The following is a 27,199-nucleotide window of genomic DNA, read 5'->3' on the forward strand; positions in this document are numbered from 1 at the left end:
AGAAGAACTGTTGGAAACTTTGGACAATAGGGCAAGTCTCGTTTGGTGATGATTGGCAAATGAACCACACTGCAAACCAGTTAGTCCTGTCTTTGCCTAACCACAATGACGGACAACTTTTTTAAAAAACTTGACACATTTCTTTCATGCCTACCAAAAACATCACACATAATAAAAGGGTACAAATTAATTTGTTTTAAATCGTTATTAAAGTATTTTATTGCGAAATAAACAATTAGAACTATGACCAACAGCACCATCCTGCGGCAGTAAGCGGGAGTACCTCAAATGGGTTGCTTGGATACAAGGCAACAAATGATTCAATTCTGGCGTTGACAAAGTTGGAACATGTTGCTTTAGTTAGGAACTTTACTTAATAACTTTACCAAATATTATTACTGCGTTAGAGGGGAAAAATGTCATCAGCGGTTCAACATGACCAACGGAAAGGAGCTGGTAAAAGTGGTGAGAGCTAATTGTATTTTTTTTCTCGTTTTAGTTATATTTTTAATTTAGTTATGCAACATTATAGGTGCAAAAAATTGCGAATTTTAATGCAGTTTGAAAATTAAGTCTAACCTGGTATACACATTTAATATTTAAATTTTTTTTTAAATTTTCAATAAATATAAGAATTAGCCTTCAAAATTATATTCTATTTTTGTGGCAACCTCATTTCTCGTAGCCTTTCCAGCTGAAGACCCCAACGAGACAATCCAGTTTCCAGATCTGCGTCAGATTACCGTTTTATCCAAGGCTGACTGGCTGAGGATCCAGGATGAAATTAATCACGTGGACAAGGAGAAGGAAGCAATGATGGAGGCCATGAGGGAGAGGCAGGCCTTGCATCTGAAATCCAAACAGATGGCCAAATTGTGGCCGAACACACTTGCAGTAAGTGAACTGCATTGGCGGTGGTATATAAAGTTTGCATGTTAAACCCTTCTGCTTATTTCAAGTGTCAAAGACAGAAGAAGCTGGAGGCAAAAAAGATCCGGGAGCAGATTGAAGAGGAGAAAAGGAAACAGATCGATATGGAAGAAGCCAAATATCGGGAAGAAAAGCGGAAAGAGGCGATCGAGAAGGCAAAGGAGCAGCTCTACTATGAAACGGAGCGAGTCAAAGGACTACACGTAAGTATCTTACGTAAGATGAGAATGCTGAGAATTTGATTCCTATAATTAAAGCAATATCTCTAAAAGTAGTGAAATAAAAATTGCAATAAATATTCGGATGTTGTTTATTTTATCTCACAGCGGGCACTCTTGCTAACAGAAGTTCTGAAGGAAAGAGAAGCCCAGATAAAGTTGAAGCAAAGCAGGAAGAACACTTCTGAGGACCTAGAAAAAGAATACATACAGATGGTGAAGACCAGAGATGATGAAGCTCTCCAAAAAGAGCAGGAACGAACGCAAAAGAAAAAAGAGGAGTGCAAGGTTTTTGCTGAAGAACTGGACAAGCAGTAGGTGATCAATTCTTTAACGATTAATAGCCACATCGTGTTTTTCAAAATTGAATTGTCGTGTAGGATTAAGGGAAAACAACTAGAACGAGAACGACAGAAGCAAGAGACAAAGAAAGACGGCGAGGAAATCCAACGGCTTCAAGAGCTCCATCAACGGGAGCAAAAAATGGAGGAGCAGTCAAAAGTCGAGCAGAAGATTGATTTCATGAAAGCTCAGCGGGTGGGCGGGCTCCCGAATTTTTTGTGCAACCACGTTTAACTGCTTGACTTTCACCTTTCCATAGGAGCTTCTCACTCAAAGAGACATTGCAAAGGCGGCCGATGCGGAAAAACAGGAGGCGGAGGAAGCCCAAAGAAAACTGTTCCTTTCTGCAAAGGAGAAGATGATGAAGTTAAGACGGGATAAAGAGAAGGAGTTGCTCAGGTAAGAACTAGGAGAAATGTATTCCTTTTTCTGTCGCATCCGCATTGGTCAAAAGTGAGAATATAATATTTCGCACTCACATGGCAACATCGCGACTGGAGAATCAAGACCATTGAGTTTTTGTTTTCTCTGCTCAGAGAGGTCCAGAATTGCAAAGAGAAGATTATGGACAAGCTGACATTGGTTCAGCAAGAGGAGAAGCGGCAGAAGCAGCAAAGCGTTGCCAAGGCTGTCGCGGAGCAGGATGCACAGAGGATGCAGCAGGAATGGGAGGAGGAGCAGAAGAGGCTGAAAATGATGAAGTCAATCGCAGCTCACAGGGAACAAGTGGTAACAAAAGTATTGTGGCGAAGCCAGGTCCAGAATGTAAAAGTCTCATGCCAGAGTTTAAGCTCTTAAAACTGCCGAATCAGCTGAGTTAAAACCAAACTGTGGCCGAGTTTTAAATTCTCGACCTGGATTTTCCACTTTTCGGGAAAAAAACAGTACAGAATGTTTCTTCTGGAGAGTTTGTGGCATTTCAACATGGCAAACTTGTCTGGCTAGATTCAAGAGAAAGAGCAAAATGAACTAATCAGAAAGGAGAAAGAAAAAGAAGCTCTTCAAGCGAAGAAAGAAGGTGACAGAATATTTGTTGAAGAAGAGCAAAAGAAGGCCCAGAGCATCCGGCAGAAGCTCCAGAAGATTCAGGACTTCAACGCAAGCCAGATGGTAGATGATGAAGGCAAGAGTTGACTCAGGAGTCAGTTTTGACATTTGGCCATTTTTGCTCCAATGTAGGTGGAGAGAAAAGCCCAGCAGCATCAAGTAAGGCAAGCTGAGCACGAGTTTGAAGCCAAGAACATGGAGCTCCTCGCTGAGGAGGAGCTCGGCTTTCAACAGTACTCAAGGGCTGTAGTCCAGGCAGCCGCCACGGCTCAGCGCAGCGTGCTTCCACTCTACAAAGCCGCGAGGGAAGGAGTAACCGGGGTCCCCACCTTCACCGGAGCGAGACCTCGCTACCTCGTTCACGACAGCAGCGGTGCCGAAATGCCCAAATATGTCTCAGACAAAACGCAGGATATTAAGAAGAAGATCCATGAGGTTGAAGATATTGAAGATGCAAAGAAGAGGTTGGGCTTTACGTGGTTATAGTTTACTGGCTGAACTTGACAATGTTGGTGAAGACAAAGATTTAGATGAATTCGAAACCTTAATTTATCTGGCGTGTTCTTCACTGTGGTGTGTGAAATTCTGAAGATATTTTCACCGGAATGTATAATAAGAGTGTTACCCTGCATAGTTGACATTTTTCTCCGAATGGAAAAGTGCTGCTTTGGCGCCCTCTTGTGGCACCCAGTACTTTACATTCACAGGAAGACTCGCTCGCTATTTACCGATGTAACTGTATTTTGTGAGTGTTAATAATTGTAGTAGAACGTTGCAGCAATATTTTAAAATCAAAATGATGTATTTTAATTCCAATCTACAGAGAGGAGCTCCTACTGAGAGCATTTCACATAAGATGATTTTTAAGCTGACATTACAGTTTACTCCGTTAAAAAGAAAAAAGAAACAAAACGACAACAAGAATACAAAGACTATGTGGTGTCATTTAAAACGTCAATGGGTGAAGATAAAACCTCAAAGTCTGGAACAGGTATGCAAAAAAAAATCTCTTTTGCTACTCCCCCAAAAACGTTAAATAAAAGTTTCTGTAGAAAAACAAACAAACAAACAAACAAACAAACATGTCTTACAGTAAAATCTTTAACCAGCTGAACCAAATAATCAAACTATGGTGTGGTTTTCTGTCCCCACCTTCAGCAAGCACTTCAGTCTGCCTTCCTGCTTAGTGCTAAGACAAACAAAAAAAAAAAGACCGAGGCTCACAAGGCGCAGCGGTTGTTTGTTGCTGCAATTTATCGGTTCCGCTCGAGCGCTTCTCTTTCCAGCCTCCCGTTTGACTGCCAGAGAATTCAAAAGTGGCACTGTGGACATGTAAGGAATATCGATGTGTGCGGCTCTTTGTTGAAAGACGAAGTAGGCTGACCATTATATGAGGATGTCTCGGAGAAGAAAAAAATTAAAGCGCCAAGCCATTCTCAAGAGGAAATCAAGTTGATTTTTTTTTTCTTGCCAATATGTTGTATGTGCTAGTCGAAACTCGACATTCTGATTTGAATTGAGTTTTTGAAATCTGATTTTTTTTTTTTTTTTTATACTTAGGAATGTCATGTTCAGACTAGAACATATGTTAAAGAACATTTTGGAAACGACTTCCCCTTTAAGACGAGCTCAGTCGCTGCGAGAGCTCGAACTGGAGCTCGAGTGACTCCTCTTGTTGTTGCTTTTGCCTTTTGTCGCGTCAGCTCTTTTCCGGTCCTTGGAGGCGCTTTTGGATCTTCTGCGTTTGGACTCGGGGCTCTTGCGACGCTTGCGTCTGTCTTGATCGCTGTCTGAGGAGCTGCTGCTGCTGCTGGAGCTGCGTCTTCTTCTCCGTTGGCTGTCCTTGCGATCCTTGCTCCGCCCCCTCCTGCTGCTCTTGCTTCTTGAGCGCCTGCTTCTGTGCGTATCGCGGCCCTTGCTTCTGCGCTCCCGACTACGCGTCCTCCGCCTTTCGTCGCCGTGTCGCCTACGCTCGCTCCTGCTACGCTCCCTTCCCCTCTCTCTGTCCCGTTTTTCGTCTTTGTCTTTGGAGGCGGCGCGTCCGCTCTTTTCTCGGGTCCTGCTGCTGGATCGGTGGCGGTCCTTGGAACTTCTCTCTTTGCTTTGAGACTTTGTCCGCCTTGTCTCGCCGTTGCTCGTTTTGGAATCCTCTCTCTTCTTGCCGTCGGGCTCTTGGTCTTTGTTTTTCTTTTTGCCGTGATGATCGCTTTCCTTCTCCTTGTCTTTCTTGTCCGCGTTTCGTTCTTTGCTCCTAGAGCGAGCCTTCTTCTCACTACTCTTATGTTTGTGACTCTTCTCTTTGCTTTTGGACCGTCTCCTCTTCTCTCTGCTTTTGGACCTTCTGCTCTTCTCTCTGCTTTTACTGCGGCTTTTTGACTTGGGCCTTTTCTTGTCCTTCTGCTTACCTTGCTTCTCCCCTGAATTGTCCTTGCTTCTGGATCTCTGCGATCGAGACTTCCTGTCCTTTTTCCCGTCGTCGGTGTGCTCACCCTTTGAAGCCGAGGTCCGCCGTTCTCTCCTCTGAGTGTTAGCGGCCTCGTCCTTGTCCTCACTCATGTCACCTCTGGGAAAAGGAAAACAAAAAGTCCAATCAACCAAATAAAAATTTTACGTGTGCGATAGTGTTAAGCACTACAATGACGAGGGTTTTCTTGCGGCATCTTACTTGTCCCCTTTAATCCAACGCTCCCCCGTGACTGCTCTCATCCTCTGACGCTGCAACTCCAGACGCCAGTGGGGCGGAGTTTCGCTACGGCGATAGCGATCTCTGGATCTTGAACGAGAACGTGAAGGAGTTCGGTATCTCTGCAGGGGAGAAAAGACGTACTGAATCGATTGCGGGCGGACAGATGGAAAAGTGCAGCCGGTTTACGGAACACACGCTCACCCTGGGGCCTCTGCCTTTGATCTTCCTGCCGGATCGTGTCATTACCAATCTTCTGTTATATTGAGAATTATGTTGCGCGCCAGATCTGCCAGGAGCAACACATGAATGTTTATCAACTAATGTTTCATTTTCCCTCAATCAACACAAGGGAAAAAGTTTTGAGTGACCCACCTGTCTCGAGGCCGTTCATCTTTGCCGTCTTTGTCCTTCTCAGGCTCCTCCTTCTTTCTCTCGGCCGGTGAGAGTCTCATCAGGAACCGATTCTCAGGAATGGGAGGTATTTCCTCAGGGCGCACGGTGGATGTGATCACCTCTTCTTGTTCTTTCTCTTCGACAATCTCAGGCTCGGCACTGTGAAAACACAAGTGATAAATCAGCACCGGTTTTCAAACGTTACGTGCTAAAATGAATCTGAGGGTCAATTACGTCTTTTTCTCCTTTTCCTGTTTCTTCTTTTGCTTCTTGGCTTTCTTTTTCTGCTTCTTGGCCTCCTTGTCAGACTCTTCAGAGTCAGAGGACGATGCCGAGGAGCTGTCGGAGTCACTTGAACTGCTGCTGGAGCTTGACGAGGCTCGCTCTTTTTTCTTGTCATGTTTCTTTGCTACAAAAACATAAGACGTGGTTAAGATGGTCATACCTTGCAGAGTTAGAAAATACTTGCTTGACTCATTTTTGGGAGCAAACCTTTTGATTTGGGGACAAGTTCCCCACAGTTTAAAACCTTGATTTCGGCACAGGGTCGGCTGTTGGGATCCGTTTTCTCATTCTCCATAGTTTGTACGACCTCTTGACCAGAAATCACGTGACCAAAAACCACATGGACCCTGCCACAAAAAAAAAAAAAAAAAAAAAGAATTAAAATGTACATCGTGCATCATATCAATGCAAAGAATTGCAACTGTACAGTTCTTACCCGTCCAAATGGGGAGTTGGTTTTGTTGTGCTGAGAGGATTCAGAGAAAACAACACATTCACAAGCAAATAATGACATCAATTCAGTAATATTGAGAAAACCTCTGGGTGCCTACATGAAAAACTGTGATCCATTTGTATCTTTTCCTCTATTGGCCATAGACAGCATGTACTCCTTGTTATGTTTCACAGCAAAGCTTTCGTCTGGGGGTATAGGGATTGCAAAAATTGTATAACCATTTTCAAGCCATTGGTCATTTGACTAGCCCGCAACATCTTTACCTTCAAAAAAGCCTCCATAGATGGACTCGCCCCCTCTTCCATTGCCTACAGAAACAAAAGAAAGTAGATCAGAAGATGTTTCTGTTAATTTCTTTGGTGTGTTAATTTAGTGATGCTTCATAATAAATCAATAAAATTAAGCACCCACCTTCGCTAAAGTCTCCTCCTTGAATCATAAAGTCTTTCACAATGCGATGGAACAGGCATCCTTTGTAATGAAGAGGTTTCTGGGTTCCTTTACCAACACCTTTCTCACCTAGAAGAAAATACAATGTGAACGAGAGATATATTTTTTGCAGTGAAATTTTAATAGGAGTGAAATTGTAGTGAATAACTCACCTGTGCAAAGGCATCTGAAGTTTTCACATGTTTTGGGACAAACGTCGGTAAACAACTCGATAATGATTCGACCCACTGCAAAAGAAATGGATTTGAAAAAATGGAAACCTGTATTATATAAAACATGTAGTAATAGAAAGTTAAATGGGGCCAGACCGATATGACTTTTTGATGGAGATTTCAATATTTGTCAAAATATTAGAAGTACATCTCAGTACAACACAGAATTGTCCATTATCAGCTAATTTTTTTTTTTTATCAGGAATCGAAGTCTTCCAAACATCCGATCTTACCTGCTGCGCTTCCAATTCCAATGTCAAGAAAGCACCGAGAACGTTGAACCTTGATCCCCATGATGACAGGAGTTGCTGAACCACCTGAAGGAGCAAAACCTTAGATATCAGACACATGATAATATTATTACATATGTTACAAAGCTGTAATGACACCAATAAACAGTAGACATTACTTAAGTTTTCAATCCATTACCTTCTCCCTTTAAACATAGAAAAGGCTGTGTGAACAATAGAGCTCTAAATTTAAGAGTTGAAAATTTTAAACGGAGAAATGGTTCCAGCTCGTATCTACTTGCTTCCAACTGAAATGTGCTAACATTAGCCTAGCTACCATTTAAAATCCCACGCGGCTCGTGATAACTACACAGCACGTTGAAAATGTTTGAAATGCATAACTGACGCATTTTCTTGGTTCACACATTCATAAAACGCTCATTTCTAATGTTAAATTTGACATTGATCCCAGATTCCTACTGGATATCTGTACGGGCCTCGCTGCTATAATTTAGCATAATTTAGCACGGCAACATGGATGGATTCCAGAGCAGCTAGGCTCAAGAGCAATATGGACGACTTAATAGTCGACACATAATGAATGAAAACTCGCATTACCTGAAAAATGGATATTATCACTCCATGCAGCAGGGGTTTCTTTCAAAAGGCACGGCTCTTCATTCAATGTCCACTGCTCGTCCGCTTCCGAAGATGGCGCGATGAGGACGTCACGTCAGTGCATTTCGGGAAGGAATAGTGCGCCATTTTTTATTTTCCGGCAGATAGTGACTACTTTACGGCACGTCAATGACTCCGCCAAAGATGTTCTATAAAGAAGATGATGATAAATTCTATTATGGTTTAGTTGTATGAAGGAAGGAAAAAAACGTGAATTAATTATCATTATAACGGTGTGCCATCATTTTAATTCAAAATCTCTTTTTATTCACCCAGCTGGAGTATTTTTGTTTATATTTTGCTCGAGGCACATGCAAACTAGAACTCGGAGGCCAAAACCAGCCGCACCAATTGCATTTGAAAACGTCACTTGATAAGGAAGTAGTGCCCGCATGCGAGGTGAGTTTGACTTTAAATGCTTATCCCTCGTTTTTCATTTATCTTAACCATGCAAATTCTTTTAATCTGTATATTTGTTACTGAACATTCGCGCAATTTGTGGCGGTTAAGTTTGTTTGATGTTGTTTGTAATTGTTACTACAGCGTGAATACCACGTTACAAAACCGATTACTCAATCCAGTTGAATGAAGGAATTTTCACATTTTTAACGTGACGGTAAGCGTTGTCTTTAACGTGTTCGAGATGATTGTTACAGCACATATTTTTATAAATTTTTTTTTTTGTTTATATGTGTTTCTTCATCTAGGAACATAATTCATCTTCTGACTATTATTTGTGGGCGTGACCCCCTGTCACGATGACATGATGGTTGACAGTTCTATAATGCACATCCAACAATGAAGCAAATTGTGAGCTGAGGCCCAAGATGATGTTTCGACTCCAGCGTGTGAGCACCTGCTTTCGAAGGTTACTTCACAAGGTCCCCGTAAACCACGATCAGGTTCTGGATCAGTTGCGGATCTGTTCTGCCGAAGACCATGTGTTTGACTTGGTGGGTAAGAACAAGGCCAAGCTCACTGTGGACCACGTGAGTTTGGCCGTGAAGATGCTGTGGTATTTCCAGAAAGAGAAACCGCAATTGCTAAGAACAGTTCATCTCATCAAGAATCATCCACAGTTCCTGACACTTCGGGTTCTGGCTGAGAACAAAATTTCTCTCATGGATGACTTTATGTTGGTGGACTTACTGTATAGTTTCCTCAGGTATGTGAAGTGAAGCATCAATCTGAAGATGGAAATATATGTAAATATGTGCAACATGCTATTGTACTGTTTTTCAGGTTGAATGTAGATCCTCATGACTCGCTTGTTCAGCATTTGGTTTCAGAGGCTTGGTTAAGATTAGACAAGTGAGTCATTGTTTTCATTTGAGTGTCTTCATATTTCCTGGTATAAGTTTAAAATAATCATTTTTTGCATATTTGCAGACTTCCATTAACTTCCCTGTCCAAGTTTGCCATTTGCCTTAGTGATCAGCAACTTCAACAAAGTCCTCTAATGGGCCACATCACAAACATTGTGGATCAGAAGTTGTCGTCCATCAATGATGCCAGGTTGGTAGAAAGATGATTAATCGGTTAGCCGCCAAGAGCATCAAAAGCTGATACAATGGTGGTGTTTCCCCTCTGCAGAATCCTAACGACGTTACTGATTAGCATTTCATCCCTGGTGTCTCCCCGTCTACGGGATGCCTTGATTAGTCGAGCGGACCACCTCTTAGACAAGATGGATCCGTCAAACTACAACAACGCTCGCAGAGTGGTGCAATTCCTGCGCAACATCAAGTACAGCCACAGGCCTCTCCTGGAGAAATGCAACCAGATCTTCTTGCGCAACATTCCCAGGCTGGAGGCGGAAAACATCAGCATTTTCATGGGGCTGTATCAGTCGCTGCAGTTCAACAACTGCGACTTCAGGCTGGCTGTGAAACTACGGCTGATGGAACTCATCGAGTCGAGCACGGAGCCCCTCTCCTTTACGAAATTGTTTGCTGCTCTGGCACCCATGGCCAGTCAGGAGATCAGAGACGGGTTTGTTGTGGAAAAACACACAATTGTAATTTTTTGTACCATTTCTGATCAGTGTGCCTGTTTTATGGCTTGCAGTTTGGAGAGCACGGCGTTTCTCTTGGCTGATGAGTTGAGCGCGCAGCAGGCGTTGGCCATTGTTGAGACGCTGGAGGAGATTCAGAGTAGGAACCTCAGCTTGATAAACAAGTGAGTCCATATCATGCCGGGTTTGTTAGCTGCTAAGCAGCTCCAGTTGACATCACTCACTAATCCAGATTTTTTTCCCCAAGGATTGTAACAGTAATCCAAAGAAACCTCGACATCTACAGGCCCATGGAGATCGGTAGAATCACCCAATCCCTTTACCAGTTGCATTATCCGAATCCACAACTCTTCGCCAAACTAAGAAGCATCTTAGTCAAGTAAGTTGATATCCAAAAAACTGTTTATAAATCCATCAACTTGTAAAGCCAAAAGTCGGAATGGCCCCTTTTTCTACTTGAGATTCTTAGAGTGCAGCGTCCTCCCCTACGAAGTGACCATGTTGACCCGCGTCCTGTCCATGCTTCCTTCACCGCGCCTGGAAGAAGCCGTGATCTCGCGGGTGGACGCAGTGGTGTCCCAGTGCAACCTCAACGACCTCAGTAGTATTTCCTCAGCCGTGGCCAGGTGGCTTCGCAACGACCCGTCGTATCGCCACGGCGCCCCCGGCAGGTACGTGGGGCTGCTGCAGAGCCTCAACCGCTGCGGCCAGCAGAGGCTGCAGACGGCCGAGCGGCTGGACCTGCTTCTCGAGGAACTCAAGAGCATCTCGGGGGAGTGGTTTGAGGAAATGTTGCTGGACGACACCGTGGCTACGCTACAGAGGATGATGGACCAAATCAACTGGACCAACGTGCCAGATGTGTCCATCTTCTTAACCAGAATAAATCATCACTGTCCTCCCTTAATGGAGCGGATCGCCGATGTGGCCATTCAAGACATCGACAAGGTGATTTGAAAAAAAAAAAAAAAACGCCTCACATTGAAAGATACAAACGTTCGTTTCTCTCTTTAAGATTCACCACTCTGCAACGTATGCCACCCTCCTTCCATTTTCTATCCTCAATTATGATTCCGAAAAGGCGGACAAGTTATACGATGTTTGCGTACAGCGCTTCACTCCTCATATCAGTAAGTAAGAAGGTTTATTTGATTCTTATGAACCACGTGGCCATCTTTGAGCAGGGACAACATTTTGTGTGTGTTTCTAGGATCCTTTGACCCTCATATACTAGTTCTGCTGGCCTATAACTTGTCGGTAGCTGCCTGTTTTCCCGAAGAACTACTCAAAGAAATCTTCAGCATAGATTTTCTGGGAAAACTGGACACCCAGCTGGAAAGTATGTGCGGAAATCCATTTAAGTTTTGTTCCATATCCGTCTTATATACTTTTAACTGCACAGTGCTACCTGATGCCCTGAACATGCGGACCCGGCTACGTCTCATGGAGCTCAACCGCGCCGTGTGCCTGGAGTGTCCTGAATTTCAGGTGCCGTGGTTCCACGAGCGCTACTGCCAGCAGATGCAAAAGAAAGGTAAGAGAAGGTTCTTGTGGCTACGGACCTGCTGGAAGCTGATGTCGGACGTAATGTGTCAAATCTCTCTTCAGGGAACGGGGCTATCAATCCTGTACAGAAGCAGATTCACAAAATGTTGGGCGAAGTTCTTGGTGGGATTAATTTTGTCCGCGTTGCAGAGGTCACGCCGTATTTTTACACTGTAGGTGAGTCGAATTCAATTTGCTCTGGGATGCTGGTCGACATAATTTAAAAAAAAGAAAATGAAAGTCAATGAACAAAAAACAAATACAATATTAAAAAGACCAAAGATGACCTGTGAATATTTTCCTTTCTGTCCCACAGACTTTGAATGCCTTCTGGACAAGCGGCTGCAGCCGTTGCCTTACAGCCAGCCGAGTGCTTTGCAGATCTCGGACAGAGGGAAGATCCACTGGGACTCGAACTCACTGGACGACATCAGGAACGAAATTCCACCGGGAGCACAACGGTAGGAAACTACTGAACGAGAAAGAATTTTTTTGTAAAGTGAGTACTTATTTGTTTCGACTTATCACACAGTGTTGCTATCAACTTCATCGATTCCAAGTCTTTCTGCAAAAACTCCCAGCATATAAAAGGGGAGGCCCTAATGAGGAAACGGCATCTTGAAATTTTGGGATATCGTGTTGTTCAGGTGTGTATTATTTATATTACAAAAATATTCTCAACATTATCTTGGCTGTCAAACATACGCAAGTTAAGTTGTCTTACCCTTGTTGTGTTTCCAGATCCCTCACTTTGAATGGAACTCAATGGAGCTTTCAACACTGGATGCGTGGAAGGAATACCTCAAAAAGAAAATATTTACAGAGCTTTTGCCCTAAAGGATTTATTTATTGAAATAACAGTTCTAAAGTCAACACTGTTTGAGCCTAGTCATCATTTTACAGAAGTATCATCAAGTGCTACTTATTTATATTCATCATGTCATGGATATTTGCTTTCATAGAGTAAAAAATATTTTTTACAAGATGGGAGCTTTTGTTCTCTTTTTTCATCTGTGGAGTTGTTTCTCTTCAGTTGGAATTGAAGTCTGCAAGTGTATAGATTAAAATCTGTTCCCGAGCTGTTACAATTTGGCCATACGGGCCGCATTGAGGCGCATGGCTGCGCAGGAGGCTCCGGCCGCATAGCGCATCTCTCGGATCATCCCCGTCCACTCCTTCTTGTCGTCTTCGTACCTGGAGGGAGCAAACGCATTCTTAGAGTGCGGTCGAGTCTCACGACAGAACGCTACGTACGGCACAAAAAGTCACGTACTGCCAAATGTCCACAACTTCAACGGGCTCACACTCCTTGTTGTCGTTCTGCACCATGGCGAAGCCTCCGATGGCGTACAGGAGTCCTCCGCAGCTGACCAGGTTGATGGAACTTCTCTCCTGGGGAAACTCTGTGAATGGTGACCACCTGGAAAATGGGTGGACGATGAAAATTAAAGCGTAATGGAGATTACCGGACTTACTCGGTTCAGTGTGATTTACGTACTTGTTGGTTGAAAAGTCGTAAGCTTCACAGGCGGCGGTGAGGCCTTCTTCATTGACTCCTCCGGCCACAATGAGCTTCCCTTTGTGGACGACGGCTCCGAACATGGACCGTGGCGTCTTCATGGCGGCCACCTCTTTCCACTCGGACCTCTTGTGGTTGTACGCTAACATCTTATTGGTCGGTTTGCTGGGTTTGAACGAAAAATGAATACCAACACAATGCAGAAAAAAAACCCAGTTCAACTTACTTATCATCTGTTTTCCCGCCAATACAATAAACCAGTCCGTTCTCAGAAACCACGCTGTGTCCATGGATCCTCAGGGGCAACTTTTTTGTTTCAGTCCACTTCAGCTTTCTAAAAAACGTCCAAAATAAAAGCAATAATAATTAAAGGATTTCAATCGAAACTCTTGACAAAAACAGCGAGACTTACTCCGTGTCATAGCACATAACGGTGTCATAGGACTGGTTGCTCTCCAAGTCTTTTCCCGCCACAGCGAAGATGAGATTTTCAAACTCCCCCATACCAAACAAGCACCTAGGGGAGGGCATGGGGGGCAACGCAACCCAACCTCCAGCAAGATTGTCCATCTAGAAGGACATTTAAATCAACTTTATTCCGACCACTACTTCACCAACCTTCTTCTGAGTGATTAAACCAAATCTTTACCTGATAGAAGTAACACTGCAGCGGGTTGTCCTTGTTGTCTTCGTCCACAAAGAGTCCTCCCAAGACATAGAGGTTGTTCTTCTTGGACACCAGACTGATGTGGTTTCGGGGGATTTGCTCAGTCGTAGCGGCTAAGAAACATTCGTTTTCCTGCCCGTCGTAGGCCACCGCAGCTGTGTCGTTGATCATCAGCACAAAGTCTTTAGCAAACATGCCGTATCTGCGAGTATCATTCAGGTAGCCGGGCAAGCTGGCCTCCTCGCCTTCAGCATCGCCCTTTTTCTTCTCTGGCAGCTTTCCCGCAAACGCTTCCTTGATCTCTTTGATTTTTGGAGCGACATCCGGATTGCTTTTGATGAGGTCGTCCTTTTCGACCTTTTCCTGGAAATACTTCTCTGGGAGTAATCGGAAACGGATGCAATCGAAGGCCTCCTTTAAGGACTTGATGCGATTCTCCTTGTCTTTCCTGATCCACTTCATGAGGGTTTCAAACACCACTTCTTCCTTCTCCACATTCAGAGCATCTGCTCCAATAAGAGCAAAGAGTTCAGGAGGCGCGAGTTCCAAAAAGTCAGAGTCCTTAGCGACGGTCATGAATCGATCGGCGATGTAATCTCGAGCCGCTACTGCCAGTCTGGGGCAGTTGATCATCAGCCCCATCCTGTAAATAGCAAGGCAGTTCTTCATGGTTATCTTCTGCTGGAGGAAGTTCACGCACACTGTGAACACCGAAGGGATCTGGAAGCGGCTGGCAACGGTCAGGACGTCCTGCACGTTGTCATCGTTGATGTCGATCTCTGCCGAGTACATGTACTTCACAATGGCCTCCATGACGGCAGGATCAAGATCCTCCAAAACCACTTCTTTTTTGTCCACTTCCCTGCCATCTTCGGAGAAGTAAAGCTCCCGGAAGTAAGGGCTGCATGCTGCCAGGATGAGCCGATGGCAAGGGATGCTCCTGTCGCCCACCTTCAAGATGCAGTCCACCAATTTATTTTCATTCAGGAGCTCTTTGAGTCCATCCTGAAGCAAAGTGCTCTGAAAGAGCCGTAGATCTTCCTTCAACCCTCGAGGGTCCATTGCGGTCACGATTGGATCAGAAGAGCAGCAGAGCGAATACAACCGGCCGCGGTGAAGGAGCGGAGTTTTATAGCGGTCAGATCCGAGGCTCCCGTCAGTATAACCGTGCTCCTCTAAATTTAGCTCGGCGCCCCATCTGGGAGGAATTCAGCTTGGCCCTATCAGAGCCCACAAACAGCTGTCATGGAGTAAAAACAACCGAGGAGCCTCGTCACCCTGGTGATTCGTAACAGCATTGTTAGCGGCCCTCACCGAAATAACCTATGAGCTTCATATCTGTACTTTGGAGTACTTTTACCACCTCTGACCTCGGCTTGGGGTACATGTAGTCAGTCAGTGAAACTGAAAAAGACTTGGGTCAGATTTGTTTTAGAATTCATTGCTCACGTTTGGCATTCTCGAGCAGTATTAGCATGTAGCCATAGTATACGAACAGCTGCTGCTATAGGCGATGACACTTTGTCCTCTTTTAGCATTATTCCAATACTTGAGTGCTGTGTTTAGACACCAAGTAATAAGGTACATAGTAACTATGTTGGATTATATAAGATATTTATTTGCTTTACAACAAAAATATATAATAAGGTCATGTTGACAGTAAATATTTATGTATATACGATAAAAACTATACAAATGTGCTTTCTGTAATCACAATATCTACATGGATAAATAATGTATATTTTAGCTCATGACTTCCCACAATCCTCGAAGCGTAAATCCATCCCTCAGCTTCTCAATGGCGAGACCGAGGTCCTCGGAAAAAACGGGCTCGCGGTCTTGTTGCTTAGGAAAACACAGGCGTGTGATTAAAAATTTTGTTATCATTGATTTAAGATTCTAATCAAATGCATCGAGGGACATTACCTTGTTGCTGTCAGCGAAGTACGCCTGTGGGCAAATAACAATTGATAAGTTTATAGTTGATAACCTACTGCTTGCCACATTATGAACCTAACGTTAGTTCGTTTTAGTTTTAATTTGATTATTTTAGAACAGGCCAAATGTGTGTTCATGATGTCGCATGTCAGCAGCTATTCTCGGCGCCGGAAAGTTAAACCAGAGAGTCCCCCAGCAGGCGGGCTGAGAGTGATGAAGAAGAACAGAGCCACTCACAGCGAAAGCATCCGTCTGCTCATCCGGCTCGATTTCCACGTCATCGAAAGGTTGCTCCTGCGTCACTTCTTCCAGTGGCAGCGGCTAGAAGTAGTGTTAGGACAACAAGCTAGGGTTGGAATACTTTTTTTTAGCATAGTTGGCTTTTATTTGACGTTTGTTGATTTAAATTCTTATATAATAATATTCTAATGTCTCGTACCTTTTCTTCCATTTCGTAGTCCACTCCAAAGATGGGGTTGACGGAGTATACTTTATGTAGGGAGTTGATTTCTTTCAGAGCATCTTGAAGCTTCTCCACAGGGTCAATCTTGAACCCCAGCACGTAACCGCCACTCTATAAAAACCCAGTCGAAATTTGTCATGAACATGCAAGCATAAAAACACATGTAAAGTATCATAAACGTACCTGGCGGGAGCTTTCGATCACCAAAGCCAAGCCAAATTTGGAATCTCTAATTCGGATGGACCACTTTGAAAAGAAAGATAAATAAAATACAGCTCATGGTATTCTAGGGAACACATGACATGAATGAAATGTATTATCTTGTGCCTCCTGGGTAAATTAAAATATAGAGTACGTACAATCTGGAGGTAAGGAATGCTGACGTTGAAGCTTTCATTCATATTGGCATGCCATACAATCCGCACATTGGTGACAAAGAAGGTTCCTAGGTTTCCCTAGAAGACAACAAACAAAAAAAGAATCAACAAACATTTGATGTAACACAATGATACAGTATGAAAACCTGTACCTGATCACTGGATAAATTCCAGACGCCATTGATTTTGTCGTAGACTTGCTCCCGAGGTAAAAGTCGCAGGTTCTTGTTTTGAATAAGCGCTGCTCGCAGTTTCAGGTCTCGATACATTTTAGATGTTTCGTAGGCTCTGCGTCAAAGAAACAACTATTTACTGTAGAGCAGGATTTTACGTTTTGCATGCTTTAATACCTGTGCACAGCAATAACAGATGTAAAGAGGCGGGGGCTTCCTGGGACCACATTGGTGAAGATGAACTCAAATCTTGTGTTGTTGGACTTGGTCAGGATGTAAAGGGCTTCGGTTTGGCCTCGAAGTTTCTGGAGGAAAAAATTAGTCGTCATGACATAAATAATAACATAATTAAACTGAACGTAAGGAATCAAACATTTTTGGCCCCTTGGGGGCATTCGTCATTACAAGTCATTGCTTTTACCTTTCGCTTTTAAAAGTCTAAAAAGGTTCTTAAAAATCTGATTAATGAAGACATTATAGTAGCGACACAACTTACGGAGTTTGCTGTTCTTGTTGTGATGTTAATGATGGAGTTGTATCCCACAGCTGAAAAACGAAATAAAAGAGCTGTGATTACCAACCAAACTTTTGTTTTATTTTTCTTCTGTTAACATTATGTAGCCATTAGTTATCAACCCAACTATTAATTAAACACGACATAAAAAGATTTAATTACTCACACAAATTCACTCTTGGAAAAGCCAAAGAATGCCAAATAATTCTCAGGTTTGTCACCAAGAGTCGGCCTACGAAAAACGAAACCACATATTTAGATCGATACATGGCGATACCAATTAATATTCGTTCACAATCTAAAAGTACCTCTATCTCCGTTATTTCCTTTCGTGTCTTCGATAGAGTCGAGGCAGTCTATGAGCACTTCGCCAGGCCGAGTTTTCATCTGCCTGTGGGAAAAATTTAAAGTGTATGTTTACTAAGCAATGTGGAGGACCACCGATGTACCTTGCTAAGCTAACGAGCAATATAAGTAAATGTAACTTACAGTGTGGTTATGTCAAAACGAACGTCTCTGTCCTCCCAAAGAGCATCTAAAACGGATGCCATGGTTAAAAAGCTGTTGGACGGAGCTTTTATTATTTTAATCGATGATAAAAACTGAGTGGTTACTGGCTAAGTAGAAGATTTGCAAATCTGAGAAGCTTCTGCCGAGCTGCAGTCTCCATGGAAACAGACGGCAAGTTAGAAGGGACATTTTAGGCGATTTCGCCTATACATGATTACAGTAAATAAGCTCAATAATAAAATATTATTTAAAAACATTTGTTCACTAATTCGTTCTGCTGCTTGTTGTGGGGTGAGTTAAGTCACTCAAGAAACTCAAGTCGGGTCACTCCTCTGAAAGTATTACTGTTTTGTATGTACAGTTTAAAAAATAATAATATTTTGACTTTGAGGTTTGTGGTATTTATTTCATCTAACTAGTGACTACAGTATGTTTCCTTATAAAGGGGCATTTAAGATGGACAAAAACAAACAAACAAACAAACATCAGTTTTATTATTTTATTAATAAACACACAAATAAAGACATTAATTGAAACAGTAACACACAGCCCAACTGGTGACACAATTTTTGGAGGGATTATGAAGACAATAATAAGAACCGCGACAACACTTCTCACTCGATGACAACTTCAGTAGACTTCTGCACACGTAACTTAAAAATAAGTGTCCCTGTTTGGCAGCTGCCAATTACAACTTGACACCAGACATTGAAATAATTTGTCCAGCAGCATAGATTTCAAAGTAAAGCACATGGCTCAGATATGTTAAAAAAAAAAAAAAGACATCCAATAGATCTTGGATAAGGTCAAGCTGATAATATGACAAATAGTTGAGGATCACAAAACATTGAGCCAATGTACATAATTGTTGTCAAAAATCTTAAATACCTGTCTTCAATATAACACAAGTCTTCCTGCATTCCTCTTTGGTATCAAATCGATTGTCATTTCCAGCACAGCCTCCATACCAGAACTGTGCACATGAATTGGCCTGTTTGTCATAATACCAGCGGATCTTGTACGCTCTGCAGGTGCCTTGGTCCAAGTTGAGGCTACAGCGGGGATCGCGAAGCGCAACCTCTGAAGGATGAAGAAAAAGAAAACACTTCTTGTGGTAAAAAAAAAAAAAAAAAAAAGCATAATAAGTCAAGCAAGATTAATTGCATGCAGTACTCACCTTCAGGCAGGACTGGACTCACCACACGCTGCAGCTGATTAGAGTTTGAGGATACAGATCCTGCAGTGGAGGATGATGAAGATGATGCTTCATTGGAGACCGTGCTTTCTTTCCCATGTGACAAAGATCCAGTTTTGTTCACGACAACAACGCTGCTGCTGGCTCTCACATGAGCCCTCAAGTCTAAATCTTCACCATCTTCGTCTTCCTCCACCTGAGTGATGCAAAAAAAAACTTCAGTATTTACTTCAGAATTTACAAAGCCAAACAATTTTGGCGAATGACCTGAATAGGAAGTGGGTCAGAACTGATGGGTAGTGTGAAAGTATCTCCACGGCCACGGTTGTTGGCACGCCTCACATTTGTGATCTCCTCCTGGTGACCATTCCCAATCACTTTATTCTCAGTTTTCCGATAGCCATTGTTGAATCGTTCAGTAAGCTGTCCGTAGCCATTATTTCCATTGATACCGACTCCGTTGTTGCCGTTCCAGTGCCCGTTTGCGATGCGATTGTAGATGAGGGCACCGTTTTCATCTTCACAGAACTGGCTGATGACTTTGGACTCCAGTGCTGGAAGCAGAAAATAATAGATGAAAAAACATTTTATTGATGCCAAGACATCGAAGTTAGCTGAGGAGTTTCATGTGGACAAAAGTAGCGCTTTGGCACCACCACTGTGTATCACCTGGCAGAGTGTTGAAGTCATCAATAAGGTACATGTGTTCACTATCAGGATCGGAGGCAATGAGGTTGAGTTCTCTCAGAAACTCCGTCTGCGTCGGATCCGAAGAATTGACGATACCCAGAGCGTACATTTCGATATTTGCGGCATGGGCCTCCCGCACGGCGATATCGAGTTTAACGGACTCTCGCTTGTCCGTCTGACCGTCGGTGATGACGATGGCGACCTTCCTGACGCCGGGCCTGGCGCTGTAGAAAGCCTCCTGAGTGGCCTTTCGGATGGCGGTGCCGGTGTAGGTGCCCTCGCCCATGTAAGGCATCCTTCGGATTGCCTGCTTCACATCCTGTTTGTTCGTGTAGCGGACCAAGTTGAACTCCAAATGGACGTCCAGGCTGTAGAGGACAAGGCCGATTCTCGTGGCGTTGCGTCCCACCGTAGTTCGGTCCACCAGCCTGGTGACGAAATCTTTGATGATTTCAAAGTTGTCAGGGCCGACGCTCTCGGAGCTGTCGATCACAAAGACGAGTTCCATCGGCCTTTCTTTGCACTTGACGCCGCATCCTGATAACGGCAAAATACAAGCGATCACTTTGTGTTGTCCTTGTTGTTAGTCTCCGGGGCTCAGACATTTATAATATGCAACATTTGGCCACTCTGGAATTTCAGCTGATTCCCAATAGGAATTTGATTGACACTCACCACATATTTCTTTAATGAGCTTAATAATGTCCTCTCTCTGAAAAACAAAACTGCATTAAAACAAAACCTTGAAACAATTGGGAAAGCATTAAAATGAACTTACTGTCAGTCCTGCGTCTCCTTTTGTTCCCGTTTTTCCCTGTTATCCGATGAAACGTCACAACTTCAATATATTACAAATAATTATTGACATTTATTTTGTGGTTATAATATGTATATCTTCACATACTGCTTCACCGGGCAGTCCTGGATCTCCCAAACCTCCCTTTGCACCTTTCATTCCTCTCTCACCCTGAGACCCGCGGTCACCCTGTATCAACAAAGGATATTGAATCAGAAACCAGCTAGTCCGGTAGCGTAGATGATAGCATCTCAAAATAAATAAAAACGCTTACTTTGGCTCCAGGAAAACCATCACCTCTGGGCCCTCTTGGTCCAGTTAAACCTTGGGATCCCGGATCCCCCTTAAATTAGATGATTAGATAAACATTCAGTGAGTAATCAATAATGACGATATGAACTACTGTTAATGTTTACCTTTGGTCCTTGAATACCCTCTCCTGGTGGTCCATTTGGACCAGGAGGTCCCGCTCTTCCAACATTACCCTTGGAACACATTTTGAAAAATCACAATCACTAATTCAGTTTCCTATTTTTATCCGGATCCAGTTGGCAAAGAAATTGTGAGTATAACGATCTTTGTGCTAATCTCACTGGAGGTCCTTGTATTCCTTCTCCGGGAGGGCCGGGCAAGCCTGGTAGTCCTCTAAAGCCAAGGTCTCCCTGAAAAAGGCATGACATGACCAAATAGATTTAAAGTAATCATTTAAACATACATGAAACCATGTCAAATGGGCAACAAGTGAAACCTTAGGTCCAGGAATGCCTATTCCTTCTGGTCCCGGTTCCCCTGGTAAACCTGGAAGTCCTGGTGGCCCCTTGAAAAGAAACATGTCTACTTGTAAGCAATGTCAAAGGCAGGCTACAAGTGTTAACATCTTGGTCGATGGTTTCACAAACCAGCGGTCCTGGGCTGCCTTCGCCTTTTGGACCATGTGGACCGTGTGGACCGGTATTCCCTCGATCACCCTGATGGAAGAAAACCCAGTTGAGATGATCAGTACCATAAGGCTGATGTGTTCCTTTTGTCAAACAAACAAGTTTTTGCAGTCGCATTTTGTTTACCTTTGGACCTGGAAGTCCAATGCCTGTTTCCCCAATCGGTCCAGGCGGACCAGTGGGACCTAAATCTCCCTGGAGACAAAATAATTGAAGCCTTAGTGTTGATTAGTCTAAGTAAGAACAAGTCCTGATCAATAAATAATGAGTCATTCACCTTTGGACCTGTTATGGATCGTCCTGGCGGCCCCGGAATGCCCTGGTGTCCCGGTAACCCGCGTTCACCCTAGCAAATGGTTACGTAGTGAAGAACGTGACCTCGTTATTGCGAAGGAAACTTCACCATAGTGAGCATTGATTGTAGGTCAATGATTCTTTGAGTCCTACCTTTGGACCGGAGGGTCCTGAGATCCCTGGAGGTCCATGTAACCCTCGAATGCCCCTAAGACCCTGGTCCCCCTTTAAAGCAGAACCACACAGAAAGTGGGACTGGGATTTAACGCCAAAACCAAAATACAAACCTTCTCTCCTGGAGTGCCAATTCCTGGAGGTCCGTCAGAACCTCTTGAACCTGGTAACCCAGGTTCCCCCTAAGAGGGGAAAAAGTCATTTAGATACAGAGCCTTTTTCAGCAGGGTCAGTGCAATTTTCTGTGCCTTCTGTCCTGGAGCCCCATCCTCTCCTGGAAGACCCGGTAAGCCACCTAAACCAGCAGATCCAGGTTCTCCCTACGACAATCCCAAGATGATGATGATTGTCGTTCAATCATTAGCAAAAAGATTTTAAAGACGGAGTTATCTCACCTTTGCACCAGATTCACCGATACCTCTCTCGCCAGGTGATCCCTGCTCTCCAGGTAAACCTTGATCCCCCTTAAGAAAAAAACAGAAGATTGGTCCTCAAAAAGGATACAATTTTTCGATGAATCAGATATTCAAGCATTTTGAGAACATTTTCCGCAAACCTTAGGTCCAGGCAAACCCTCTCCTGGAAGTCCTCTAACTCCTGGTGGACCTCTTGGACCCTCAACTCCCTGGATAGTAATCAAGATTACTTTCAGTAACTGCTAAGTGCACGAATATAAATTGGTTTACTGACCTTTTCTCCCTGTATGCCAACTCCTGTCAGCCCAGTGAGCCCTGGAGGACCTGCAGGCCCCAGTTCACCCTGGAAGACAACCATCAACTTCATAAAATGGAGGAAGAACCGTTCAAAATTCCAAGATGGTGGCCCCAAGATCCAAGCTATGCAAAATACTATTTCTCGCTTTATGATACAATCGTAATCTTAATTTACCCGTTCTCCTTTCATCCCCACGCCCTGTTGTCCTCTCGATCCCCTCGGTCCCGGAAGCCCTCGATCCCCCTACGGAGCAGAATCAAGCCATGTTACATCAGACCGGCTTGATTTTGATTGGATCTCAGCCAAGTTTGTATTGTTCTCCACTGAGACTGTTAAAAAGAGGAGCGTGTTGGCTCCTGTTGCCCATTTCATTCAGATGATTCCACCTGAAAGGAATGGAAGTTAGTCTTTATTTTTCCTTTCATACCAGTGTCAAAATGACCCCCCCTCACCTCAAGTGGGCTTTTTCCGATGCCGACGTATACAATAAGCAGCCTCAACTTCTGTAATAAAATGCATTTTTGTGTGTGTGTGTGTGGGGGGGGGGGGGGGTGGATTTTTAGAGAACTGCCAGTTCAGCAAAAGAGTTAAAGCAATAACACACAACTTGGGAAGTCTGGCTTTGCTCAAACAGATGTGTACTCGCTTGAGGACATTTCCAGTGTGATTTCACTCGTGTTACCTTTAACAAATAAATGTCATCCTTTATTTCCACAACAATAATCTCCTCTCAAATGATGCATGTGCTGTCTTGCGACGAAGGCTGGAAATTTTGTGAAAGTCATACACTCAAGGCTTAACACACAGTCGTGAATAATATTGTACCTTGGGTCCAGGAAGGCCCTCACCCGTGGGTCCTTTTTCCCCTTGAACACCTTGTGGCCCTTGAGGTCCCTGCAAAAAAAAAAATATTGCTCAGAGTCTAATAATTTGTTGTCACAGTGATTTACACAAAGTCAAAACTCACTGGTGAACCATGTGCACCAACGCCTGTAGGACCAGGAGGACCTGGGCGCCCCTGGAATCCCATGTCACCCTGAAAAAAACAAAAAAACAGTACACACTCCGAAATATAATCGCAGAAAAAAAATAGGTGAAGAAAAGAGTTCACGACATACTTTTGGTCCAGGTATCCCAATGCCAGTTTCTCCCTGAATACCCGGAGGGCCGGATGGTCCACGTTCCCCCTGTCATGGAAAATGTAGGTTATCCTCACAAGTCAGGACATGTTTTGAACTCAATCTGTCAGTTTCAGTCAAGTTAGTGTCTTAGCGCATATGTAACCTTGACACAGAAGATCAAAAGGTCTGTTAGTGGATAAAAAGATAAAATGCCCTTCTTTCCTTTTGTTCTTTCACTATTAGAAAAATGACGTCTAAAAAAAAAAAAACATATATATATGCAAACCTGCTTTCCCTGTGGGCCCTCTGGTCCAATGTCTCCATGTGGTCCTGGTTGCCCCTGGACACAAATAGGAAGGTCCACATTTTTGAAGAGCAGGCTTAAAATCAGCAGATATAATTTAATATACAATCTTGACCTACTTTTACAGTAATTGATTACATTTCCTTGTTTACATTTTAAATTAATTCTTCTTCTTTGCTGATCGGATAAGTCTAATAATACAATTGCATGTCATGAGTTTTATTCTCTATTGGCGTAAATATTTCACTCCTTCTGTTTATTGACCTCCAGTCCTCTAGGTCCTCTTGCACCAACCGGTCCCTCTGGACCCTGCAGCAGATCACATAACAATAAAAAGTAAATTATGGGAAATGATAATAAATATGATGATGAATTGTTCATGTTGTCCAACCCTGTCTCCTTTGATTCCTGGAGTGCCGCACTCTCCCCGTTCACCCTGTGTATGGATGACCAAACTCATGCTCATCATGTGGACTCCATTTTTGTTTTACAAAAGGATCTGCCATCTGTTCTTACCTGCTCTCCTTTGTCTCCTGATTTCCCCTGCAAATATATTTGATTATTAGCCATTAGAGCGTATAACATAGCGTTTTAATGTTCAGGATTGAATTCAAAGTTACCTCGGTACCATCCCGGCCCGGTGTGCCACTTGTTCCTGCTTCACCCTGTAATGTCACCAACATGCTGAGTCATCAAAACAAATAATAGTCTGTCCAAATTCCCATTCTTGAGAAAGTGAACTCGTTTGACACTGAAACATAGATCTCTGGTGTGCAACCTTTGGAGTGTGATAAAGGTATAAATAATTTTTTTTTAAAAAAGTTTGTCAGAGGGTCAAGCCATGCGGGCCAACAGGTGCACACCTTTTGGCCTTTCAGCCCGGAGGCTCCCTCTTCTCCTGGACGACCTTTCTTGCCCTAAAGAAGGAAACAGAATCATTTTTTTTCCCCTGATTTCTCAGCTTGCTTAGCACTTGAGCATGACACATTGCTTCTAGATGACGTCTGGAGCAATAAATAGGGCAAGCGTGGTCTCGCCCTCCGGGGTTAGAGGTCATAGCGTTGAAACGCACCTGGATGCGTGTCAGTTGCTATCCTCCAGACATTGCTGCTTCGTGACCATTAAGCCAATAAGAGCAATTATGAGAGCAGCCGTGTCTGAGCGGAAGAATGTCAAGAATCTCTGATGGAGAAAGCACCTGGTTGATGGACATGCAAATGTCTGTCAGCATAGCATCATTATTTGCTAGCCAGCTTGAATGGAAGTTTGCATAAGCATCTCCAGGTTGGCGTGCGAGCGCAGAGTTGAGAAAATCCGGCGTGAAAATGCACAAAGGAAAAAAAGATGTGTCTGATACTTCGAAGTGTAAGGTGCTTTTGTAAAATGCCTTCAAGCCAGAAAAAAATCAAACATTTAAAACGATTGTTTACGCCTGTGCAATTGCTACTCATGCCAAAAATGTGTGGAAAGCAAAAATTGCCTTGAGGGTATGTTGATGTCTGACACTTGAAAAGTCGTTTCTACTCACCGCAGGCCCGCTGGGGCCTCTCTCGCCTTTTTCACAGGCACATTTTGGAGCCAGTGGGCACTGAAAAAAAGAGAAGGGATACATTGTGTTATTTTCAATCAGTTTAATATTGAGGAGCCAATTTAAATTTGTAAGTGTACAAAAGAAGCAATACTTACTCCTTCATCAGCAAGGTCAGTCTGCAAATAAAAGCAAACAATTTAAATTACATTCTTATTCATGTTTATTTAAAGAAATGTTATATTATTATTATTGTATTATTTAAAAAAAGAACCTTAAAATGTCATTTGTTTTTCCATCAGTCAACTTAAATAAACTTAATAAGAATATAATATATATAATAAAATTATTATTATTAAATATTAAATTAAAATATGAAATATTAATTATAGATATTAAATAAAATATATAATACATAAGTGCCTTTACACACAATGTCATCTACTCACAATGTTTGTTGCCACTTTTTCAACTACGTCTCTGTCCTGCAAATTGTGGAGGAAGTGGGACGCGGGAGAACTGGCGAGGAGGCGGAGCTGTGCCACATTGGACGGCTCGTTGGCGGTTCTGGTGATGCCCAGAGTGAAGAACTTGACCCCCTGGTTCTTGGCCTCAGCGACAGCAGAGAAAATATCCGGGTTCCTCGGGTGGGAGGAGCCATCAGTGAGGAGCACGGCGACTTTAATGCTGCCCAGGCCGGACTCCTCACGGTAGAGCTTGGTCATGTTGGTGATGGCGTACGTGGTGTAGGTGCCGTGGCCGATGTAAACGATGGGAGCGATGCGGTTCTTGAAGTTCTCCGTGCCCCTCCAGTCGCTAAATCGTTGCTCTGTGATGACTGTACTGCTGTACTGGAGCAGGGCCACTCTCAGACTCAAGCTTCGACCCGTCTGCAGTTTCAGGCCTTGGAGTCGATCCACCAAATTCATCGCAAACTGCTTCTCCTGATTGTGGTTGTCTTTGGCGCTCTCGGAGCTGTCCAACAAAAAACTGAGCTCCAAGCTACAGTCCTCATCTAGGATAGCTGCAGGAAGAAATGCAAAAGGTGTCTCTTCAAATCATTTCCACTCAGGGTTATGTTAAATGGAATTTCACAAATGACAAAAAGTAACCAGACAGAATGAGAGTTTTATGTTCAATTGAGTAAGTACATTGAGGAGAAAATATTTTGTTTACCTTGCCCATCATAAATATTTGCATCCAGTGTTTTTGTGCGCAATTTGGTTCTTCTGTTATCATGTAGATCTTGAGCCCAGACACAAGTCAGTGCCGTGGTCAACAGCATTGATTCCCACGAGAGGAGCATCTTTGTTTCAACGAAAAATAAAAGAATGAACAACTAAATGCATGTAAATAGAGAGCAAGCATCATTGACTGGTCAACCTACTTTGAGAGGTTGTAGTATTTCCGTAAGCTGTTTGGACCTGCAGGACCAGGAAACGGACCACGTTGGATGAAACGGACCGGATATCTCATTTACCGTCCATCAGCAGCGACAGCGGTGTCGTCCTTCTTGGAAACAGAGTCAGAGAACCTGAGTAGGCACACCTCTTTTATAGGGAAGAACCACCCAAGCAATTGAATGGATTCTTGCTCAAGCAGCCTCAGGGCTCAAAAAGGCAGGACTACATTTCCAACCATGACGAGGTTTCAAGTTGGAATTCTAGACATGTTTGAAATTTGCAGCTTTTCTCACTTAAAGGTATTGCATGAAAAAAGTTCATAGAATTCAGTAGTGTACTAAAAAACAAAAGCTGTTTGTTTTTCCCAAAGAAAACAACATGTAGCCACAGGCTTTCT

The 27,199-nt window shown here is 43.3% G+C and overlaps 6 protein-coding genes across 8 annotated transcripts; 2 read left to right on the forward strand and 4 right to left on the reverse strand.

Moving 5' to 3' along the window:
- The first annotated feature begins 19 nt into the window (after positions 1–19).
- Positions 20–3,736, forward strand: ccdc173 (coiled-coil domain containing 173). The gene is made up of 9 exons (XM_037240452.1): positions 20–465; positions 686–894; positions 960–1,133; positions 1,257–1,462; positions 1,529–1,685; positions 1,750–1,889; positions 2,027–2,219; positions 2,436–2,600; positions 2,670–3,736. Exons 1-9 carry the CDS (start codon positions 417–419, stop codon positions 3,021–3,023), a joined length of 1,647 nt encoding a protein of 548 aa, XP_037096347.1. The 5' UTR covers positions 20–416; the 3' UTR covers positions 3,024–3,736.
- On the reverse strand, positions 3,321–8,015 carry ppig (peptidylprolyl isomerase G (cyclophilin G)). 2 transcript variants are annotated; one of them, XM_037240433.1, is made up of 13 exons: positions 7,866–8,015; positions 7,251–7,349; positions 6,958–7,032; positions 6,767–6,874; positions 6,619–6,663; positions 6,453–6,540; positions 6,338–6,367; positions 6,109–6,248; positions 5,851–6,025; positions 5,596–5,775; positions 5,425–5,509; positions 5,203–5,342; positions 3,321–5,100 (listed from the first exon to the last, which is right to left on the reverse strand). In XM_037240433.1, exons 2-13 carry the CDS (start codon positions 7,309–7,311, stop codon positions 4,167–4,169), a joined length of 2,061 nt encoding a protein of 686 aa, XP_037096328.1. In that variant the 5' UTR covers positions 7,312–7,349; positions 7,866–8,015; the 3' UTR covers positions 3,321–4,166. The 2 variants fall into 2 exon arrangements, with proteins under 2 accessions (XP_037096328.1, XP_037096329.1); XM_037240434.1 differs by having other exon boundaries at positions 7,251–7,334; positions 7,866–8,006.
- Positions 8,016–8,120: 105 nt separating this feature from the next.
- Positions 8,121–12,469, forward strand: fastkd1 (FAST kinase domains 1). 2 transcript variants are annotated; one of them, XM_037240411.1, is made up of 16 exons: positions 8,121–8,324; positions 8,469–8,541; positions 8,633–9,090; positions 9,168–9,236; positions 9,315–9,440; positions 9,519–9,917; positions 9,993–10,103; positions 10,187–10,318; positions 10,401–10,887; positions 10,955–11,069; positions 11,150–11,278; positions 11,342–11,473; positions 11,548–11,661; positions 11,801–11,945; positions 12,017–12,131; positions 12,226–12,469. In XM_037240411.1, exons 3-16 carry the CDS (start codon positions 8,753–8,755, stop codon positions 12,319–12,321), a joined length of 2,508 nt encoding a protein of 835 aa, XP_037096306.1. In that variant the 5' UTR covers positions 8,121–8,324; positions 8,469–8,541; positions 8,633–8,752; the 3' UTR covers positions 12,322–12,469. The 2 variants fall into 2 exon arrangements, with proteins under 2 accessions (XP_037096306.1, XP_037096307.1); XM_037240412.1 differs by lacking the exon at positions 8,469–8,541.
- klhl41a (kelch-like family member 41a) lies at positions 12,299–14,825 on the reverse strand. The gene is made up of 6 exons (XM_037240444.1): positions 13,653–14,825; positions 13,416–13,573; positions 13,230–13,337; positions 12,983–13,168; positions 12,758–12,904; positions 12,299–12,678 (listed from the first exon to the last, which is right to left on the reverse strand). The coding sequence occupies exons 1-6, from the start codon at positions 14,730–14,732 to the stop codon at positions 12,567–12,569; spliced, it is 1,791 nt and encodes a 596-aa protein (XP_037096339.1). The 5' UTR covers positions 14,733–14,825; the 3' UTR covers positions 12,299–12,566.
- Positions 14,826–15,267: 442 nt separating this feature from the next.
- Positions 15,268–17,799, reverse strand: bbs5 (Bardet-Biedl syndrome 5). Its single transcript, XM_037240498.1, has 12 exons — positions 17,625–17,799; positions 17,444–17,526; positions 17,302–17,367; positions 17,118–17,167; positions 16,799–16,926; positions 16,601–16,736; positions 16,431–16,526; positions 16,255–16,317; positions 16,048–16,182; positions 15,846–15,929; positions 15,597–15,620; positions 15,268–15,515 (listed from the first exon to the last, which is right to left on the reverse strand). The coding sequence occupies exons 1-12, from the start codon at positions 17,684–17,686 to the stop codon at positions 15,414–15,416; spliced, it is 1,029 nt and encodes a 342-aa protein (XP_037096393.1). The 5' UTR covers positions 17,687–17,799; the 3' UTR covers positions 15,268–15,413.
- A 331-nt stretch (positions 17,800–18,130) lies between these two features.
- Positions 18,131–26,938, reverse strand: col28a2a (collagen, type XXVIII, alpha 2a). The gene is made up of 35 exons (XM_037239800.1): positions 26,787–26,938; positions 26,576–26,705; positions 25,849–26,423; positions 25,558–25,578; positions 25,400–25,459; positions 24,735–24,788; positions 24,492–24,536; positions 24,388–24,414; positions 24,263–24,307; positions 24,136–24,180; positions 23,854–23,907; positions 23,565–23,633; positions 23,414–23,482; positions 23,272–23,340; positions 22,621–22,689; positions 22,423–22,491; positions 22,289–22,357; positions 22,128–22,196; positions 21,981–22,052; positions 21,846–21,914; positions 21,712–21,783; positions 21,542–21,610; positions 21,391–21,459; positions 21,226–21,294; positions 21,075–21,143; positions 20,920–20,988; positions 20,743–20,811; positions 20,601–20,669; positions 20,435–20,515; positions 20,309–20,344; positions 20,206–20,242; positions 19,510–20,067; positions 19,108–19,394; positions 18,823–19,036; positions 18,131–18,725 (listed from the first exon to the last, which is right to left on the reverse strand). The coding sequence occupies exons 2-35, from the start codon at positions 26,703–26,705 to the stop codon at positions 18,526–18,528; spliced, it is 3,648 nt and encodes a 1,215-aa protein (XP_037095695.1). The 5' UTR covers positions 26,787–26,938; the 3' UTR covers positions 18,131–18,525.
- Positions 26,939–27,199: the final 261 nt, after the last annotated feature.

Source organism: Syngnathus acus, chromosome 21, assembly GCF_901709675.1.
Source record: "Syngnathus acus chromosome 21, fSynAcu1.2, whole genome shotgun sequence".
Classification (NCBI taxonomy): domain Eukaryota; kingdom Metazoa; phylum Chordata; class Actinopteri; order Syngnathiformes; family Syngnathidae; genus Syngnathus; species Syngnathus acus.

Coding starts and splice junctions, on each gene's coding strand:
- ccdc173 (XM_037240452.1), top strand. CDS start 417: ATGTCATCAGCGGTTCAACATGACCAACGGAAAGGAGCTGGTAAAAGT. Junction 895..959: donor TGTGGCCGAACACACTTGCA/GTAAGTGAACTG, acceptor GCTTATTTCAAG/TGTCAAAGACAGAAGAAGCT. Junction 1,134..1,256: donor AGCGAGTCAAAGGACTACAC/GTAAGTATCTTA, acceptor TTTATCTCACAG/CGGGCACTCTTGCTAACAGA.
- ppig (XM_037240433.1), bottom strand. CDS start 7,311: ATGGGGATCAAGGTTCAACGTTCTCGGTGCTTTCTTGACATTGGAATT. Junction 5,776..5,850: donor CAGGAAAAGGAGAAAAAGAC/GTAATTGACCCT, acceptor GTGTTTTCACAG/TGCCGAGCCTGAGATTGTCG. Junction 5,101..5,202: donor CGTTGGATTAAAGGGGACAA/GTAAGATGCCGC, acceptor TCCTTTTCCCAG/AGGTGACATGAGTGAGGACA.
- fastkd1 (XM_037240411.1), top strand. CDS start 8,753: ATGATGTTTCGACTCCAGCGTGTGAGCACCTGCTTTCGAAGGTTACTT. Junction 10,888..10,954: donor CCATTCAAGACATCGACAAG/GTGATTTGAAAA, acceptor TCTCTCTTTAAG/ATTCACCACTCTGCAACGTA. Junction 11,946..12,016: donor ATTCCACCGGGAGCACAACG/GTAGGAAACTAC, acceptor CTTATCACACAG/TGTTGCTATCAACTTCATCG.
- klhl41a (XM_037240444.1), bottom strand. CDS start 14,732: ATGGACCCTCGAGGGTTGAAGGAAGATCTACGGCTCTTTCAGAGCACT. Junction 13,338..13,415: donor GTTATGTGCTATGACACGGA/GTAAGTCTCGCT, acceptor GACGTTTTTTAG/AAAGCTGAAGTGGACTGAAA. Junction 13,169..13,229: donor GGCGGGAAAACAGATGATAA/GTAAGTTGAACT, acceptor GTTCAAACCCAG/CAAACCGACCAATAAGATGT.
- bbs5 (XM_037240498.1), bottom strand. CDS start 17,686: ATGGCATCCGTTTTAGATGCTCTTTGGGAGGACAGAGACGTTCGTTTT. Junction 16,527..16,600: donor GGAATTTATCCAGTGATCAG/GTACAGGTTTTC, acceptor GTTGTCTTCTAG/GGAAACCTAGGAACCTTCTT. Junction 16,183..16,254: donor TGATCGAAAGCTCCCGCCAG/GTACGTTTATGA, acceptor GGGTTTTTATAG/AGTGGCGGTTACGTGCTGGG.
- col28a2a (XM_037239800.1), bottom strand. CDS start 26,705: ATGCTCCTCTCGTGGGAATCAATGCTGTTGACCACGGCACTGACTTGT. Junction 22,690..23,271: donor AGGGCCTTCCTGGACCCAAG/GTACAATATTAT, acceptor TCTGCTCCGTAG/GGGGATCGAGGGCTTCCGGG. Junction 19,037..19,107: donor CTGACCCACTTCCTATTCAG/GTCATTCGCCAA, acceptor TGCATCACTCAG/GTGGAGGAAGACGAAGATGG.